Here is a 20,602-nt window from a genome sequence, read left to right on the forward strand (position 1 = left end):
ACTCAATACAGACATTAGTACGATGTTGGACTTAGAGTTCAGAATCATGATTTTAAAGATACTAGCTGGGCTTGAAAAAAGCATGGAAGTTATTAGAGAAACCCTTTCTGGAGAAATAAAAGAACTAAAATCTAACCAAGTCGAAATCAAAAAGGCTATTAATGAGGTGCAATCAAAAATGGGGGCACTAACTGCTAGGATAAATGAGGCAGAAGAGAGAATCAGCGATATAGACCAAATGATGGAAAATAAAGAAGCTGAGAAAAAGAGAGATAAACAACTACTGGATCACGAGGGCAGAATTCGAGAGATAAGCGATATCATAAGACGAAACAACATTAGAATAATTGGGATCCCAGAAGAAGAGGAAAGAGAGAGGGGCAGAAGGTATATTGGAACAAATTATAGCAGAGAACCTCCCTAATGTAGGGAAGGAAACAGGCATCAAAATCCAGAAGGCACAGAGAACCCCTCTCAAAATCAATAAAAAATAGCTCAACACCCCAACATCTAATAGTAAAACTTATGAGTCTCAGAGACAAAGAGAAAATCCTGATAGCAGCTTGGGACAAGAGATATGTAACCTATAATGGTAGAAACATTAAATTGGCAACAGACCTATCCACAGAGACCTGGCAGGCCAGAAAGGACAGGCATGATATATTCAGAGGACTGTTTTACAAGAAAAATATGCACCCAAGAATACTATATCCAGCTAGGCTGTCACTGAAAATAGGAGAGATAAAAATCTTCCAGGACAAACAAAAACTAAAGGAATTTGCAAACACAAAACCAGCCCTCCAAGAAATATTGAAAGGGGTCCTCTAAGCAAAGAGGGAGCCTAAAAGCAGCATAGATCAGAAAGGAACACAGACAATATACAGTAACAGTCACCTTACATGCAGTGCAATGGCACTAAAGTCATCTCTTTCAATAGTTACCCTGAGTGTAAATGGGCTAAATGCCCCAATCAAAAGACACAGGCTATCAGATGGGATTAAAAAACAAGACCCATCAATATGCTGTCTGCAAGAGACTCATTTTAGACCCAAAGACACCCCCAGATTGAAAGTGAAGGAGTGGAAAACCATTTACCATGCTAATGGACACCAAAAGAAAGCTGGGGTGGCAATCCTTATATCAGACAAATTAGATTTTAAGCCAAAGACTGTAATAAGAGATGAGGAAAGACGCTATATCCTACTTAAAGGGTCTATCCAACAAAAAGATCTAACAATTGTAAATATCTATGCCCCTAACATGGGAGCAGCCAATTATATAAGCCAATTAATAACAAAAGCAAAGAAAACACATTGACAACAATACAATAATAGTGGGGGACTTTAACACCCCCCTGACTGAAATGGACAGATCATCTAAGCAAAAGATCAACAAGGAAATAAAGACTTTAAAGGACACACTGGACCAAATGGACTTCACAAACATATTGAGAACATTCCATCCCATAGCAATGGAATACACATTCTTCTCTGGTGCCCATGGAACATTCTCCAGAATAGATCACATCCTAGGTCACAAATCAGGTCTCAACCGGTACCAAAAGATTGGGATTATTCTCTGCATATTTTCAGAGCACAATGCTTTGAAACTAGAACTCAATCACAAGAGGAAAGTCAGAAAGAACTCAAATACATGGAGGCTAAAGAGCACCCTACTAAAGAATGAATGGGTCAACCAGGAAATTAAAGAAGAATTTAAAAAATTCATGGAAACCAATGAAAGTGAAAACACAACTGTTCAAAATCTTTGGGATGCATCAAAGGCGGTCCTAAGAGGAAAGTATATAGCAATACAAGCCTTTCTCAAGAAACAAGAAAGGTCTCAAGTATACAACCTAAACCTACACCTAAAGGAGCTGGAGGAAGAACAGCAAATAAAGCCTAAACCCAGCAGGAGAAGAGAAATAATAAAGATCAGAGCAGAAATCAATGAAATAGAAACCAAAAGAACAGTAGAACAGATCAACAAAACTAGGAGCTGGTTCTTTGAAAGAATTAGCAAAATTGATAAACCCCTGGCCAGACTTATCAAAAAGAAAAGAGAAATGACCCAAATCAACAAAATCATGAATGAAAGAGGAGAGATCACAACCAACACCAAAGAAATACAAACAATTATAAGAACATATTATGAGCAACTCTATGCCAGCAAATTAGATAACCTGGAAGAAATGGGTGCATTCCTAGAGATGTATCAACGACCAAAACTGAACCAGGAAGAAATAGAAAACCTGAGCAGACCTATAACCACTAAGGAAATTGAAGCACTCATCAAAAATCTCCCAACAAACAAAATCTCAGGGCCAGATGGCTTCCCAGGGGAGTTCTACCAAAACATTTAAAGAAGAATTAATACTATTCTCCTGAAACTGTTCCAAAAAATAGAAATGGAAGGAAAACTTCCAAACTCATTTTATGAGGCCACCATTACCTTGATCCCCAAACCAGACAAAGACCCCATCAAAAAGGAGAATTACAGACCAATATCCTTGATGAACATGGATGCAAAAATTCTCACCAAAATACTAGCCAATAGGATCTAACAGTACATTAAAAGGATTATTCACCACCACCAAGTGGGATTTATCCCTGGGCTACAAGGTTGGTTCAACATCCGCAAATCCATCAACGTGATACAATACATTAACAAAAGAAAGAACAAGAGTCATATAATCCTCTCAGTAGATGCAGAAAAAGCATTTGACAAAGTACAGCATCCTTTCTTGATTAAAACTCTTCAGAGTATAGGGATAGAGGGTACATACCTCAATATCATAAATGCCATCTATGAAAAACCTACAGCGAATATCATTCTCAATGGGGAAAAGCTGAGAGCTTTTCCCCTAAGGTCAGGAACGCGGCAGGGATGTCCACTCTCACCACTGCTATTCAACATAGTATTAGAAGTCCTAGCCACAGCAATCAGACAACAAAAAGAAATCAAAGGCATCCAAATCGGCAAGGAGGAAGTCAAACTCTCACTCTTTGCAGGTGATATGATTCTGTATGTCGAAAACCCAAAAGACTCCACCCCAAAACTGCTAGAACTCATACAGGAATTCAGTAAAGTGGCTGGATATAAAATCAATGCACAGAAATCAGTGGCATTCCTATACACCAACAAGACAGAAGAGAGAGAAATTAAGGAGTCGATCCCATTTACAATTGCACCCAAAACCATACGATACCCAGGAATAAATTTAACCAAAGTGGCAAAGGATCTGTACTCAGAAAACTATAAAATACTCATGAAAGAAATTGAGGAAGACACAAAGAAATGGAAAAACGTTCCATGCTCATGGATTGGAAGAACAAATATTGTGAAGATGTCAATGCTACCTAGAGCAATCTACACATTCAATGCAATCCCCATCAAAATACCATCCACTTTTTTCAAAGAAATGGAACAAATAATCCTAAAATTTGTATGGAACCAAAAAAGACCCCGAATAGCCAGATGAATGTTGAAAAAAAAAAAAGCAAAGCTGGTGGCATCACAATTACAGACTTCCAGCTCTAATACAAAGCTGTCATCACTAAGACAGTATGGTACTGGCACAAAAACAGACACATAGATCTGTAGAACAGAATAGAGAGCCCAGAAATGGACCCTCAACTCTATGGTCAACTAATCTTCAACAAAGCAGGAAAGAATGTCCAGTGGAAAAACGACAGTCTCTTCAACAAATGGTGTTGGGAAAATTGGACAGCCACATGCAGAAGACTGAAACTGGACCATTTCCTTACACCACACACAAAAATATTCTCCAAATGGTTGAAAGACCTAAATGTGAGACAGGACTCCATCAGAATCCTAAAGGAGAACACAGGCAGCAACCTCTTCAACCTCAGCCGCAGCAACTTCTTCCTAGAAACATCGCCAAAGGCAAGGGAAGCCAGGGCAAAAATGAACTATTGGGATTTCATCAAGATAAAAAGCTTTTGCACAGCAAAAGAAACAGTCCACAAAACCAAAAGACAACCGACAGAATGGGAGAAGACATTTGCAAATGACATATCAGATAAAGGGCTAGTATCCAAAATCTATAAAGAACTTACCAAACTCAACATCCAAAGAACAAATAATCCAATCAAGAAATGGGCAGAAGACATGAACAGACATTTTTCCAAAGAAGACATCCAAATGGCCAACAGACACTTGAAAAAGTGCTCAACACCGCTCGGCATCAGGGAAATCCAAATCAAAACCTCGATGAGATACCACCTCACACCAGTCAGAATGGCTAAAATTAACAAGTCAGGAAATGGCAGATGTTGGCGGGGATGCGGAGAAGGGGGAACCCTCCTACACTGTTGGTGGGAATACAAGCTGGTGCAGCCACTCTGGAAAACAATATGGATGTTCCTCAAAAAGTTGAAAATAGAGCTACCATACAGTCCAGCAATTGCACTACTGGGTATTTACCCCAAAGATATAAATGTAGGGATCCGAAGGGGTACATGCACCCCAATGTTTATAGCAGCAATGTCCACAATAGCCAAACTGTGGAAAGAGCCAAGATGTCCATTGACAGATGAATGGATAAAGAAGAGGTGGTATATATATACTATGGAATATTATGCAGCCATGAAAAGGAATGAGATCTTGCCATTTGCAATGACGTGGATGGAACTGGAGGGTGTTATGCTGAGTGAAATAAGTCAATCAGAGAAAGACATGTATCATCTGACCTCAATGATGTTATGCTGAGTGAAATAAGTCAATCAGAGAAAGACATGTATCATCTGACCTCAATGATATGAGGAATTCTTAATCTCAGGAAACAAACTGAGGTTTGCTGGAGTGGGGGTGGGGTGGGAGGGATGGGGTGGCTGGGTGATAGACATTGGGAAGGGTATGTGCTATGGTGAGTGCTGTGAATTGTGCAAGACTGTTGAATCACAGATCTGTACCTCTGAAACTAATAATGTGATATGTTAAAAAAAAAAAGATAGCAGGAGGGGAAGAATGAAGGGGGGTAAATCGGAGGGGGAGATGAACCATGAGAGACAATGGACTCTGAAAAACAAACTGAGGGTTCTAGAGGGGAGGGGGTGAGGGGATGGGTTAGCCTGGTGGATGGTTATTAAGGAGGGCACGTTCTGCATGGAGCACTGGGTGTTATGCACAAACAATGAATCATGGAACACTACATTACAAACTAATGATGTAATGTATGGTGATTAACATAACAAAAAATTTAAAGAAGAAAAAAATGTGGTATGCACTTGGAGCTATTAGCGCACAGAGGCAAGACCTAAGTGCAGCATAAATGAAGTTCTCTTAGGAAGGCTAACCTTTGACAAAGCAGATGTGTTTGCATTGTGTTGCCACTGTTTCTCCTAGGCCTAGAGAGAATTCACTTTCTTCTTGCTGAGATTAGTGTACAGATTGTGGACAACTTTGTCAGTCTTCTGTAACTCAAGTTAAATGGCAGGAAGTAGTATGAAGATAGTATGCTACCGACAGTGTGTTAAGTTGACAGTATGTGTGTGTGCTGTTTAATGTATTTTATTTGCATGCTGTCTGATACACTTTTCCTATCATCTGTGGTCCATATTGCACCCTGTAGTGGGATTCGTTTTAATTGTAGACTCTACAGCTGCTACTGTCTTCCATACAGATGTTATAATAGTAAAAATAATAATAATGTTCCTTTGTTTCTGAAGGCTGCAGAACCACACAATAAAAGCCAATCTGTTAGTAAACAAAGGAAGCTAGACCATAGATAACATGTAAGAATTAAACATTTTTAAAATCTTACTACTATAAGCTCTCTATATCTTAAGATCACATTTATGGAATTTGACTTTAGTTGGACTGTGGGCAAGTACTCATTACAGTGCAATAGGTCTGGCTTATCTGTGCTGGGATCAAGGAAGGTATTTTTTTCCCACAAAAACATGTTTCCAATCCATAATAGGAAAGGAAAAAGGAAAAAATTTTTTCCTTTCCCTTTTTCCAAAAGGAAAAAAATATGTTTGAAATAAATCATCTTTAAGTATCCTCCATGTAAGTATTTTGTTCTCTTTATTGATATTTATAACTGTATTACATTATTTACATTTATCAGATTACAAATTTGGAATGTTAAATGTCACATCTCTGTGATTTTTACCTTACTTATATATACTTATATAAATATATATATGTATTTTTATATATATACATATTTATATATGACAGTACTAATCAATAATATAATTAGAAATTGTATGAACTTATATATAGAGGAAAAATCTGGCTATCCTTTAGATCCTTCAGAATAGAAAAGGCCAATTACTTGAACCTCTTACAATCCAACTGAGTAGAAAATAATTAGTTGAAGGAACACTGAAAACTGTCAAGAGTTTCTGTCCATTTTTTGGCATCAAAATAATAGCATCAAAATATCAGGAACTTTTTTATAAAGGAAAATTATAGCATGTATTCAAGGGTAATGATTTTTCTCTTCTGTTGCTTTCAGAAAATTTAAATTGTAACATCATCATATTCCTTTTTCTATAAAATAGACGATTAAAACCATTTACTTGTCTGTTCTTATAGGTGAAATAAAGGTTTTTTTTTTAATGCCTATACAAAAACTTCCAAGATATTAGCCCTAATGACAGAATGATTTGGTAACGTCATGACTAGATCTCTTATTTGAAAACAATTCAGTGTTACAAAACAGAAGTATTTTAAAGTAATTTACCTTTACTTAAGAACAATTATAATCTCATTTATGGATATATATGTCATTAATGAACCATTTCTTCACAAAAGTAAGAAATACTATTTCAGGAAGTCAGAGTATTCTAAGATTAAAGTTACCAGAGCTGAATGCTTCAGGCTCAAATAACCATTAAGAAATTGCCATCACCCATCAAAATTGAAACAAACACTACTGCTACTCACAATCCTGTCATTAAATTTTAAGAAATTATAGGTGGGAATTTTCTTATAAATGTTTTTAGCTCCAAAATACAGTACTTTGGGGGCGCCTGGGTGGCTCAGTCAGTTAAGCATCTGATTCTTGGTTTTGGCGCAGGTCATGATCTCAGGTGGAGCCCCGCAGGGAATCTACTTGAGATTCTCTCTCTCTCTCTAACCTCCTTGTCCTCTCCCTCTCAAATAAATAAATAAATCTTTTTTAAAAATAAAATACTGTACTTTGTTTCCTGAAGAACAAGCTTCCAGGGTGCAATTCAAAGCCTCCATCCTCAGGCTACTTAGTTTGGAAGGTCATACATAAAATAGTTACAAGGTTTATTTCATGCCAACAAATTGTACCAGAAGATGAGACGTGATGAGTTAGATTCTTATTATATCTGAGCCACTGTCTCAAGTATGGAAAATATCTTAAAAGCCTATTTATACTCCAGGTCCACAACTTAGTATTCAGAAAGTTTACACACTAATGAGCCAAATAGCATGCTGACTCATTGGATTCAGAAAACTATTGGTGACTAACAGAATCATTGTGTTAACCAGAAACACCCTGCATTTTTGTTCATCTTTCTTTCGGATCACATTTTCACATCCAGCCTCTGGGTATTATTTCTTTGTAATCAAATGGTGGCAATTTAACTTGATAATTCTTTTGCACTCTTAGAGAAAAAGAAAAAGTTAGGTATTGACTGAGTCGCTTTTCCTGTAGTTGTTTTTTTCCAGAGGAGCTTATTATTGTCTGTACCTAGAATATTATTTTGCCTTCTTATCTTTTATTTTACAGGGAAAAAATCCATTTCATTTCTGGACTAGAAGTAATTTGTATTTCGTATTATTCAACTGAGCACTATTTCAATTTGATACTCTAGTTTTCTGTGTAAAAACTATATTTAAACAAAGTGACTTTCAATCCCTGCCTAAGCATATAGAATGAGGGAGGCCACCATATCTGTCACTTCATTCATCACCAGGGTGAAGGTGGCAAAACTGGCAAGCTAAGCAGCGTCTGCTTCTGTCCACACACCATCTCATGCATCCCTCATGATGCAGCCTAATTCCCAAGCCTCCCTTCACTAGCTACTCCATCATTATGGTAGCTGTAAGTGTAGAAAATAGAGAATTTAAGGAATTTTAAAAGCTGGTAAAATTACCCTGTAAACCTCAGTTTTTAAAAATATATATTTCAGATTGACATTTCTTCTAAGTTTTGATTAATATGTCTTGAAATACAGGTTTCTTTTTTAAATGATTCACTGAAAACTTGAACTTAATATTCAAATATTACTTATCAAGTGGTTTTTAAACCCCTTGTTTAAAGTTACCATTAAATAAATGTCCTTAAACCTTAGATGTCTCCTTCAAATGAAAGAAAATTATTTTGTTCATAGTCTATCCCAGGATTTGTTTTAATGTGAAAACTCAATGCTTGGAATATTGGATTCCCAATCTCTCTTCTTTTGGGGGGTTTTGCAGGGACCAAGAAAAATATGACATCTGAGTTACAAAAGCAAATAGGCAGTCAACTCAACTTCTAAAGGTAAGGAATAGTATTGCAAATTTGCCTTCTCTGCTGAAAAATAAGACTAAAATAATTTGCAGATATATCTTGCAGAGCCATCAGGACATGGATTGTTCTCATATGTTCTATAATCATTAATTTTCTGTTAAATATTTATGTTGCTTTTGGATCCATCAGTTTTTGTCTTCCCTTGTTGTATGATAAACTTTCTAAGAATGGGAAAGAAGGAAATACCACATCTTTACTTTTTGCCTTATATCCTCATGCTATCCTTGTTGGTGGATAAGTAAGAGCAATTAGAATCCAGAGTCACTTCAAATGCCCAAAAAACATTCTGCAACTATACCAACACATTTTAGTTCCTATGCACAACACATTATTAATAGTATAAAAAATTATTCTGGTTAAAGAGACTGCAGATGCTCTATCATTGTGTTATCTCATAAATGGCAATGAAAGGAAGGATTAGGAACTCTGACCTCTGCTACTCAGTTGATAAATAACTTGTGTCATTTAACCAGTTACTTCCTATATTGCTTCATCTTTTTCATGGTATTAACATCTAAGTAACTGAGGAAGATCTCAATGGCTTTCTGTTTTGTTAGTGGTTGTGTTTAAACTGTTCCCCAAAGAGCTGATGACAAGGTGATTTTTTTGGTTAAGGATTCCTTCTCTTCAGTATCCTCATCTGGTTTACATCCTTTGTTGTCCTAGTCCATAACTGATCTATTTACATGTTTCCTTGCTCTTTTTTCTGAGTAGGCTTTAGGTTTATTCCTTGGTTTAAGAACGAAGCTATATCCACCCGATCCTTAACTTGTTAACACGCTAGACTCCACTGGCAGAAATGACTTAATTTGACCACTCCACACAGCCTGTTGGCCTTTCATAGTGCCTCTTACTACCCACATCTGTGTACCAGCATTTCAGTTTTTCTTAGATTGCTCCGTTGTCCCAATTTCTTTCAGTTTGTCTCTCCCTAGATTTTCCTGAATCCTCATCTTCTATTTTTCTGAATGTCACCTACTCTTTCACAAGTCCACTCTCTCTATTTGTGTAGTATCATTACCCTTGAGCTTCCAACTTCCTAAAAATATGGATGGTCACAGTTCTGAGAAGCTTTCTTCTCAGACATTTCCTAAATGAGATTGGGAATGTAAAGAGATTTTTTTCAACCACCTCATTTTACAGCGAAAGAAACTGAAGTCTGTAGAGATGAGTTAGCAAAATTCACCTCATAATCAACCACAGAGTCAAAACTAAATCTAAGGTCTTCAAAGTGCAAAGAACTGGAGAATCCAGCCTTAGTCCCCACTGAAATAATTCCGGCTCTCAGAGGTCTACCTTCACTGGGACCCATTTCCTCCAGTCAGTATAACCATGAGCAGAGTGTAGTCGAAATGCAAAGGAGGGGATCTGAAATCCTCCCAAGACACTGGCAGCCAGCACTTCTACAATTCAATTACCTTTCATTTCTTTAGCCAGGAAAGAATTATACTGCATATGAGTTGGAAAGGGAACATGTTATTATATATAAAAACAGAGAATTTTGTTGTTGTTGGCTTTGGTTGAAAAAAAATGTTTTGAATCCTCTCATTGGATATTGGATAACATAATTTTGGCAAAGGTTTTAGCTTTTGTTGGTCTTCTTCAGTTATTTTGCTTAACTTCCATGGTCACAAATTTATTCATTGATTCCCCTCTGTAGGAGATTCTTTGGTGGGTTTGATTTTTTTTTTTTTTTTACCTACCCTGTTTTGAAAAGTTCCAGATGGCTTAAGATGCCTTACTTCTGTCTTCTCAGAGCCTCCACCCCCATCTGGTGGTATATTTAGGATTGACCATCAATGTGCCCTCAGAATATTTCTGAAGCCTTTATTGGGAACAAAATTTTATCTGTCAGTGAATAACTTTTATATGGTAGTCAGCTCTGAGTCTAGCATGTCTACTCATGGAAAATTGTTCAGAAACTAAGTTATCTTTCAGTTCTCTTTGGTATTCACGACCTTTCCTTGGTAATTTATAATGTTACACACTCATATAGCATTTCATGTTTTTCACATTATCTTGTTTGAGCCTGTAGATAAGGCTGATTTTATCCCCCTTTTATGGTTGAAAACACTTCAGCTCAGAGAGATTCAGTGACTTGCCTAAAGTTACTTAGATAGTAAGTGGCAGAGCTAAGACTAGAATCCTAGCAAGCCAGCATTAAGATTGTCTTTGTCTTGGGTGCCTGGGTGGCTTAGTTGGTAAAGTGTCTGACTCATGATTTCCGCTCAGGTCATTATCTAAGGGTTGTGAGATTGAGCCCCACATCAGGCTCTGTGCTGGGGGTATGGAGCCTGCTTAGAGTTCTCTTTCTCCCTCTTCCTCTGCCCCCCCCTCCAATTATTGTCTTTGTCTTATTGACTCCCCCACTTGTCTGAAAGGAAAAATAACACATATTAAGAAGTAGGAATAGAAAAGAGACATTTTTATTCATTAAAAAAAAAAGGAGTTGGCTATCATGAGAATCTTAACACTGCTCCATACAGTAAAAAAGATTCAGGTCTTTTTTCCAAAACCGCTGATTTAACAGAGTGCTAATTATTGGTACAAACAGCAAAGCAAATTTCATTCTCAGGGGTCTTTGACTGCTAATCACATTTCTGTGCTACAACTGATTAAAACCATGCAGTTGTACTTGAAGTCACAATTCTCAAATGCTCTTGCTCAGTACTTTGCAAGGATTGTGTGGGAGTTCTACTGTGTGACTAATGGGCAGTGTAGGTAGGTGATGCCACAGAAGCCACAAAAACAAATTTCCATGAGTTAGAGTTAGAGAACTCTGGAAAGGCCAGGTGATTTCCCTTTGTCTGCCACTTGCCATATGAATTCAGACTTGCTAGGAGACACTGAAGAATATAAGAGAATAGAGAGGGAAGAAAGAGGGGCAGAGGTAAGATTCACTACCTATCACCGGCACTGTCCTCAAGAGTATCCAATTGCTTAGGACCTGGGAAGAAAGCACCAAAATTGCAAACACAGGATATTAAATTCATAACTGGTAAAAGTGCTTATACCTAGGAGGCACTCCTAACAAAGTTCTGGTTTTGTTAGGTAAGCTATGTTCACACATCGCTTAGGGTTCTGAATGGCCCAAACTGTGCAACCCAAACATGAGGAGTCCTTCTAGCCCTCCTAGGAGCCTTCTTTGGGACCCTGACAAGAACCTTCCTTAACAATTTCTCCTCTTGGGGCCACTTTTTGTGAGAAGTGAGTCAGTATTCAACAGCCCAGAAAGAGGGACTAATATTTAACACTCTTTAATATGAAACCCTGCTAAAGAAGTCTTGAAAGTCTAATGGTTAAATTTTCTGGTGTCAAATTTTTTTATCTATACTTTATTGTATATTCCTGCCATTTATTTATTAATATATTTCTCCTCTCGGCCCTTAAAGTGCTGTTTCCAAAATTCTTCAGTTCAAATTTCATGAATATTTGTTTCCCCCAACATCCTTCCTTTAAAGTTTGTCAGCCACCTTGTTCTCTCTCTTCCCAGCCTAACCTTACAGTGTCACAGTTAAGTTGTAAGGGAGGAGTAAAAAGACCTGCAATCTAGACTCTCCACCATGTGAGGTCACAGGTGTTCCAGAGTTTAAAGAAAACTAGATGCCTGTGCAAAGGTCTCCAGTTCCACTTCCATAAAGGAGGCATAGAACATAAACTTCTCAGACTGTGAGGTCTCCTGTCAAGATCCCTGGAGAAGACTCAACCAGTTGCACACAGAGAGAAAGGAAACTTTCCCCTTTTTATTACATTTTTATATGTATTACCTAGTACATTTTAAATCCAGGGAACATCTTAGACATTTAATGGAAAAGATAGTGAGGTACTATTCAAGTCCCATCAAGAAGGAAATGAAGGGCATGAACATTTCAAAATGGGTCATTAGACTGGTTGCCTCAGAACAATTTTGATCTTCATATTTAAGACCAGAAGTAAACAATATCCATGACCAGCTAATGAAATAACTATGCTGCTTAACAATCAAAGAGTCCTCTGCATCATAAATCATCATTAAAACTGTAACCTAAACAAGCACACGTTACAGAGTTGATTTACAAAAGAGGAAAAAAAATGAATCATCCTTTCACCTTGGCAAAGGTTGAGGTATCACAGAATAATTTCCTCCCTCCTATTATTGTCCTCAGTGAGTATGTTCAAGATCTGCTATTTTACTGCCATAATCTTAATTTAAGATTAAGGCAAACGAAAGATTCTAAACATCTCAACTTTTATTCTATAACAATTTCAGCATATTTGCAGTCTGTGTTATATTTCACCATGCATTGCCATTTTGTTTTTTTGTTCAGGACAATAATATCCAAATCTAGAGAATACAAGGATGCCCAACATGTCACAGACAGCCTTCCGCAAAGGAGAGGAAGCCAGCAGCAAGCAAGAAAATGGTTTCTTTTTGAAAAGATAATTCTTCCGGACTTTACGGTAATCTTTTCTTAAAGAAGGAAATAGAGTTTGTGGTCAAGTTAAACCATTTGTTTGCTGGGCTGTTAAGAAGAGAAACATTGGTCAAAAGTAAAACCATCCCAGTCTTCACATTATGCACATGATGTTCCCCCATCACTAATTTCTGTTATAACCTGCCTGTCTGTTAGGTCTACCATCCCACCATTTCTGCAGAAGCATTTTCCAAAAGCACGTCTCAGGAATTCTGAATCTGTGGTCTGTCTGATTCTTTACACTTGGAATCTGGTCTCTCTCATTAAAGCATGGATTAACTGAGCTTCCTAATGACTGAAAGTAGTAGATGAGGTTTCCATGGAGTAACTGGTTGGGAGTTTTTAAACCTGCCTACACTTACCTCAAATTTATCCAAAATCGTGTCTTCTAGCTGCAGTACTAAGTACAAAATCCCATGGAAGGGAAATGCCAAGAATGTTTCAACTAATCTAAGGGAGCACTTTTTTTCCCACATTCTTACTCCTTATTCCTTAACAATCTTATTCTATACCTATCACAAGTATAGAATTTAAAAAATAATGAAATTTGCTCATTTGTAATGTTGACTCTCTGTGTAGTCAGAAGGTATGATTGTTTCCCTTTCTGAGAAACACATCCAATCTATACCATGTAAACCTGCTTAACTTAATTTAATTTACATTGATTTATGTGTATTTATATAGCATATGAAGAAAGATGGGGCATATACAGTCCTAGAATGTGAGGAGTGAGAAAGTAAGGATTTTTCCCAGTATCTGTTTAAAAAAAATAAAGAAAAGCAAAATAACCCAAAAACCCATCCTGTGGTGACATTGAATTTTGTTTTATTACATTCAAACACTAAAAACTAAGATACTTCATTTTTTAAAAAGTCGTATACCAAGGGACTCAAACACATACTTGTATACCAATGTTCATAGCAGCATTATTCATAATAGCTGAAAGGTGGAACCAATGCAAGTGTCCATCAACAGATGAATGGATTTTTAAAAATGTGGTATATACAATATAATGATATTATTCATTCATTAAAAAATTAAATTCTAATATATGCTACAACATGGGTAAACCTTAAAAATGTTAATGCTAAGTGAAATAAGCCAGACACAAAAGGACAAATATTTTATGATTCCATTTATCTGAGGTACCTAGAATAGGCAAATTTATACAAGTGGAAAATATAATACAGTTTACAAGGGACTAGAGGAAGAAGGGAATGGGGAGTTATTATTTAATGGGTATAGAATCTATCTTTTGGGATGATGAAAAAGTTCTGGAAATAGTGAAGATGGTTGTACAATACCGTGAGTGTACTCAATGCCACTGAATTGTCCACTTAAAAATAGTTAAAATGATTTAAAAATAACTTTAATAAAATCTGATTAGTATTTCCAAGGCAAAAAGTAAACATCATATGCCAGTCTAAAGCATTTGAGAAGACATACATTGCTTGACAGAAAAATTTGTCATATAACTTTTTGGTTTAATATAAAAAGGATTCACATTTATCCCTGCATAGTGATGCAACATAAATATTTTCTTGCCACCAGGCCACACTGATCACATTATTTCCTCATTCTTTGGACATTTAGGAATAGACTTGCACATTTTTGGAAAACTGTCAATATTACCTTATACCATTTTGAACCATTAAGTATGATCTTTGAATCAATCGTATGTTGGCTAAATGTGTAGGCTGTTCTGTCTTTTTCATGGTTACCATGGAAACTGTGTAATCATGGCATTATGAGGAGACTACAAGGGCATCAGAGAGCGCACAATAAAAGTTAACTTATTTCATGGTTTACAATTTCTTCCAGCTGTCTGCATTTGTGAATATCATGTTCACATTGGGAGTATAAATATACAACCAAAAGGGCTCCAATAACTATAGCCAATAAGCGATCTCACCCATAACAGACTTCCAACCTCCTTTCCTCAAAGATTTGGATAGAAACACATGAAAGAAGTGGCATGTAAGCTTCAGGTGTTTTCAATTATTTCCCTCATATGAGCAAAGATTTCCTAATGCAAAACATGTTTCAGCTCAAATAGTTTTCCTTAAAAGATTGTGTAGTTTCAGAAGAATTTCATCTACATATTCTTGATTCATTGACACTTCATCAATAACATAATATCTCCTCTGATCTCTTCTTTAAGATCATTTCCTCTCTGGGTGGTCAAAAATATGGTACATTTAAGTATTGTTTACTTTTGTGAAGTTCACTTTTAGAAAGTGTATGCCCCTGCAAGAAAAAGAAATAAATACTTGGTGCTGGGATTTGTAGTAGATTCCTTGTCAGTTAAGTCACCACAGAGTGTTCTAGCACAATGCCCCAACTATTTTCCTATTTAAGAACTGTCAGTTTCTCTCTAGAATCGTATAGATGGGGAAAGATAGGCCCACCTTTGCTGGTTATAAATCATTAACTGCCTAAATGCTCAGGCAAGCCTATTCAGGGATTGATTACAAAGAAAGAATGTGGGTTTGGAGTATTTTGTTTTCCTAAGTTTCTACGAGTGAAAGCGACAACACCGTCATTTAGGCTTCAGCAGCCTGACATAACAGTGAGCTCTATCTTATAGTTCCAGAAATTTGCCACTTCAGTATTGCCGTCTGCAAGTTAGCAGCCCCACTCTGTTTGTAATTACTTTATAGGAATTATGAGGATTACTTCATAAAGCATTTGAATAATGAACATTGCTAAATAATATTCATTGTTTAGGGAAACAAATTCATCTACAGATGGATGAATTAGATGAATTACAATGAAAAAGAAATCCAAAACCCTACCTACTGCTGAATATCCTCCAAGATAGGTGAACATTTTAAGCCCTACCTCAGCACATTCTCCCTGTCCCCTCCCCTTTCTGTCTGTCCGTCTGTCTGTCTCTCTCTCTCTCTCTCTCTCACACACACACACACACACACACATTTTATGATTTTGGCAGGAAATAATGAAAGATAATTGTGAAAAGGTAAACATTGTTCTGATGATGAAGTGTTTTTGGTTAATTGCCAATGAGCTTTGAAGAGGAATCCAAATTTTCAGATCAGTATCAGGGCTAGAGTTCTTTTGGGAGGTAAACTCCTGCTACTCTTGGCACTTTATCCCAAGTCCAAGTAGAGGAGGCATTAGAATCTAACCATCTGAGCAAGTTTTAAACGTAGAGCAACAATACAACTTTGTACTTACATAATAAGAATGGTTACCATTCATTTATGTTTGCAAAAATACTGGTTTGAAATATATCTATACAGACATATACATATTATTTGGAATACATTACAAGACAAACTAGATACAAGTAGAAATTTTGTTTCATTTTTAGAGTTTCACTTTCCTAATATTTTACTTTTCTTATGCTAAAGACCATTTTAGTAGGTTGAATGCCATGAAACTACCAGCCTGTAGTTTATATTTTACCACAGTATGAGAAAATGTAAAACTTTTAAAATATCATAGGAACTAATTTTCAAGTTTATTTCTCATATTTCTTGTTCTACTAAAAACAGGGGAACTATAAGGAGCTTGGGGATGGTGAAAGGTAGGAAAACATCTACTCCCAAGATGGCTCATTCAAATGACAGGCAAATTGGTGCTGACTGCATGTTCATGTCCACATTGGCCTTTGCATAAGGCAGCTTGGGCTCCCTCATGCAAGTTATCTAGGTTCTAAGAGTGAGTGTCCTAAGAACCAGGAAGTGGAAGCTACCAATGTCTTAAGATCTAGATGCAGAAAATGACATGGCATCGTGTCAAGAAGTTATAGAGCCTATATTTCAGGGGAGAGGACATAGACATCACTTTTCTAAAGGAGGCCTGAGAATTTTGTGGCTGGTTTTAAAACCAGCACTATTTGTAAATCAGCAAGAAAATACGTACTTCTTTTCAATTTGATCTTGTCTTTTTAATCTCAAGTGGGAATGTCTGCCCCAATCTTGGAAAATAAAGTATATCCCCTGAAGCAGTTGAATCCTGATATTTAAAAGAATCACAACAAAACAGGCACGAAACTGTGACATCCTCATCTTTACTTAAGGTATATTGTGAGTTTACTTGAAAAAGGGAAATCCATTTGAAATATTGTCCTGAAAGAATAATGGGCTATAGAGATTATAAATTACCTCTTAATTTCTTGCACCACCTTTCTAGGACCTCTCAGTATCTTTCTATCTTTAAATCACTAAAATCTATGCAGATTAGCTGGAGATATATCTTGAAGGGTTGGTAGTTGTCTAGCTAGTTTGCATTTTGCAAGCTTATTTTTTCCTGTCATGCATTCTTAATCACCAAATATTTTTGAGCACCTTTTATATGCTAAACACTGGAATTTTAAAAATACATGATTCATGGTTTTATGGGGTTCATATACCAGTGGGCAACATGCTTGTAACAACAACAACAAAAAAAAATCAAAGACATACTACAGTAAAGCTAAACACAACATCCTGTGGCTTCTTAGAGAATGAAGAATTCCAGATAGGTGCCATGGAGCTGATTTTAAGAAAAAAGTGAAGATGCTTCAAGCACATGCATGAAGTAAATGCACCAGATGGTTTTGAGAAATGCCCATTTATATTGGTGTGCGTAGAATATGGAATGAAAGGAAGAACAAGGAGAAGAGAGTAGGAAGGTAGATTGAGCCAATCCTGAGCTTTGTGTTCTGGGGCCAAGTTTGAACATTATAGAAAGGAAATAGTAATTCCAGATTCGCCTTTGGAATTGTCAGTACATGGGAAAGTGAGAGATGGAGAGAGAATTTGTTCCACTATAATATGGTGGCTACTTTTCTAAGAAACCTTTTCCAAACACACTTTTTATAAGACTTGCTTTAAAACAAACAAAAAATTTTTTTCAATGAGAAAAAAAATATGGAGTAGAGCATTTCTAGCTACACACATATAAGTTACAAAACCTAAAAGTCATTGAGCAAATGCAGTGTTTGATTACATCTAGCTTTGGCTTCAGGGTAAAGATCTGTCTTTACTGTCAGGATAAGCTTCTTAAAATTCTCCTTACCTCCATCATCTACTGTTAGAACAAAGCATACAAATAAATACTCGAAGAAGGTAGCCATGATTTGTGTGATGGATTCCCCATCCTCCAGGAATTTAATGTTAAAGCCAATATCAAATCTGTACAATTAACTCATGTTACCAAGTTAATAATGGCATATTGTCCAATCTCCTTTGTGAAAATATGCTACTGAGAAATCGTCATATTCAAGGAGCTATCTCAGGAATTGAGGAAGGTATTTTATTAAGGAGAAAGACTGGAGGTGTGAACCTAAATTGAAAAGTTGGCTTGAATTATTCTAACCCTATGTTACAGAATTTTCAGCTAAAACTTCATGGGGGGTGGGGAGATAATTCTAATTTTAAAAAGGCTTTTCAAAAATGTGCTAATAATAAAAACAGACACATAGATCAGTGGAACAGAATAGAGAACCCAGAAATGGACCCTCAACTCTATGGTCAACTAATCTTCAACGAAGCAGGAAAGAATATCCAGTGGAAAAAAGACAGTATCTTTAACAAATGGTGTTGGGAAAATTGGACAATCACATGTAGAAGAATGAAACTGGACCATTTCCTTATACCATACACAAAAATAGACTCAAAATGCATGGATGAAGACCTAAATGTGAGACAGGAATCCATCAAAATCCTAGAAGAGAACACAGGCAGCAACCTCTGTGACCTCAGCTGCAGCAACTTCCTACTAGACACATCTCCAAAGGCAAGGGAAACAAAGGCAAAAATGAACTTTTGGGACTTCATCAAAATAAAAAGCTTTTACACAGCTAAGGAAACAGTGGACAAAACCAAAAGACAACTGACAGAATGGGAGAAGATATTTGCAAATGTGTTATCAGATAAAGAGCTAGTATCCAAAATCTATAAAGAACTTATCAAATTCAACATCCAAAAAACAAATAATCCAATCAAGAAATGCACAGAAGACATAAACAGACATTTCTGCAAAGAAGACATCCAAATGGCCAACAGACACATGAAAAAGTGCTCAACATTACTTGTCATCAGGAAAATACAAATCAAAACCACAATGAGATACCACCTCACACCAGTCAGAATAGCTAAAATTAACAAACAAGAAACGATAGATGTTCGCAGGGATGTGGAGAAAGGGGAATCCTCTTACACTGTTGATGGGAATGCAAGCTGGTGCAATCACTCTGGAAAACAGTAAGGATATTCCTCAAAAAGTTGAAAATAGAGCTACTCTATAACCCAGGAACTGCACTACCAGGTATTTACCCCAAAGATACAAATGTAGTGATCAAAAAGGGTACCTCCACACCAATGTTTATAGCAGCAATGTCCACAATAGCTAAACTATGGAAAGAGCCCAGATGTCCATCGACAGATGAATGGATTAAGAAGATGTGGTATATATATATATATATATATATATATATATATATATATATATATATATATACATACAATGGAATACTACTCAGCCATCAAAAAATGAAATCTTGCCATTTGCAATGACATGGATGGAACTAGAGGGTATTATGATAAGTAAAATAAGTCAATCAGAGAATGACAATTATCATATGATCTCATATGTGGAATTTAAGAAACAAAACAGAGAATCATAGGGGAAGGGAGGGAAAAATAAAACAAGACAAAAATCAGAGAGACAAACCATAACAGACTCTTAATCATAGGAAACAAACTGAGGGTTGTTGGAGTGGGGGATGGGGTAACTGGGTGATGGACATTAAGGAGGACACATGATGTAATGAGCACTGGGTATTATATAAGACTGATGAATCACTGAACTCTACCTCTGAAACTAATAATACACTATATGTTAATTAATTGAATTAAAAAAAATAGATACCTTTTATCAAAAAAATAAAGAAAAATGATGCTATAAGAATGACCTATATTTTTTTAAACCTGCACTATTAGTTTTGCCACAATGAAAATTAGCTCATATATTATGGCTCAAGATCCCACAATGATGCTTACTCCCTATAGTTTGAAATCTGAAGCGAAATCTAAAGTATGTTAAATCTTCTTGTTGATTTCTGGTCACATCATGTTTCTCCCTTCTGTATTTATTTGCATATTACTGTCTCAATTAGCATTTTATTTTTATGTAAATTGCCAATTCCTTAAATGTTCCCAGTGACTCTTCCTGCCCCCATCATGGGAAACCCTCATCTCTTGGGGGTTTGATTGTTGATTGTTTAGGGGTTATGTTCCCCCTGGTCACTAATTCCTCCTGCTGAATTCTCCATGTGCTATTCTTGTCTTACCTTCTCCATGTGCTGTCCTTTCCCTCAAGCTGAACATTACTGGATACTGCCAGAATCAGGCTGAATAGTATCAGAATCCTCCACATCCCAAGTACTTCCTACATAAGGCTGTATGTGTCCAGCACACATTGTATTGGGGCAGTAGAGAGGATTTGTGTCACTTAGTCTACAGCACAGCAAAGAAGTTAGAACTGAATGTTTATCATGTAAGTTCTGAAGTTTTTGGGACATTCCCATACCAAATTCTGCACCCAGGGACACCTGGTTGTCTCAGTCAGTAGAGCATCTGACTCTTGATCTTGGAGTCATGAGTGTAGACATTACTTTTTT

The 20,602-nt window shown here is 36.6% G+C and overlaps 1 protein-coding gene across 2 annotated transcripts in view; it reads left to right on the top strand.

Annotated features, from left to right (window-relative positions):
• The window catches only part of LMNTD1 (lamin tail domain containing 1), a 496,795-nt gene that overhangs the window by 465,022 nt on the left and 11,171 nt on the right, over positions 1-20,602 (top strand). Inside the window, exons 9-10 of one of the 2 annotated variants that reach the window (XR_003519677.1) lie at positions 8,425-8,488; positions 12,826-12,958. Coding sequence is in view for 1 of the 2 variants with exons in the window: in XM_027592022.2 (XP_027447823.1) it covers positions 8,425-8,442 (18 nt within the window). In the remaining variant the exon portion in view is untranslated. Of the gene's footprint in view, positions 1-8,424; positions 8,489-12,825; positions 13,760-20,602 lie in introns of those variants that run through there. The other variant, XM_027592022.2, reaches the window with a different exon arrangement.

Source organism: Zalophus californianus, chromosome 9 (assembly GCF_009762305.2).
Source record: "Zalophus californianus isolate mZalCal1 chromosome 9, mZalCal1.pri.v2, whole genome shotgun sequence".
Classification (NCBI taxonomy): Eukaryota; Metazoa; Chordata; class Mammalia; order Carnivora; family Otariidae; genus Zalophus; species Zalophus californianus.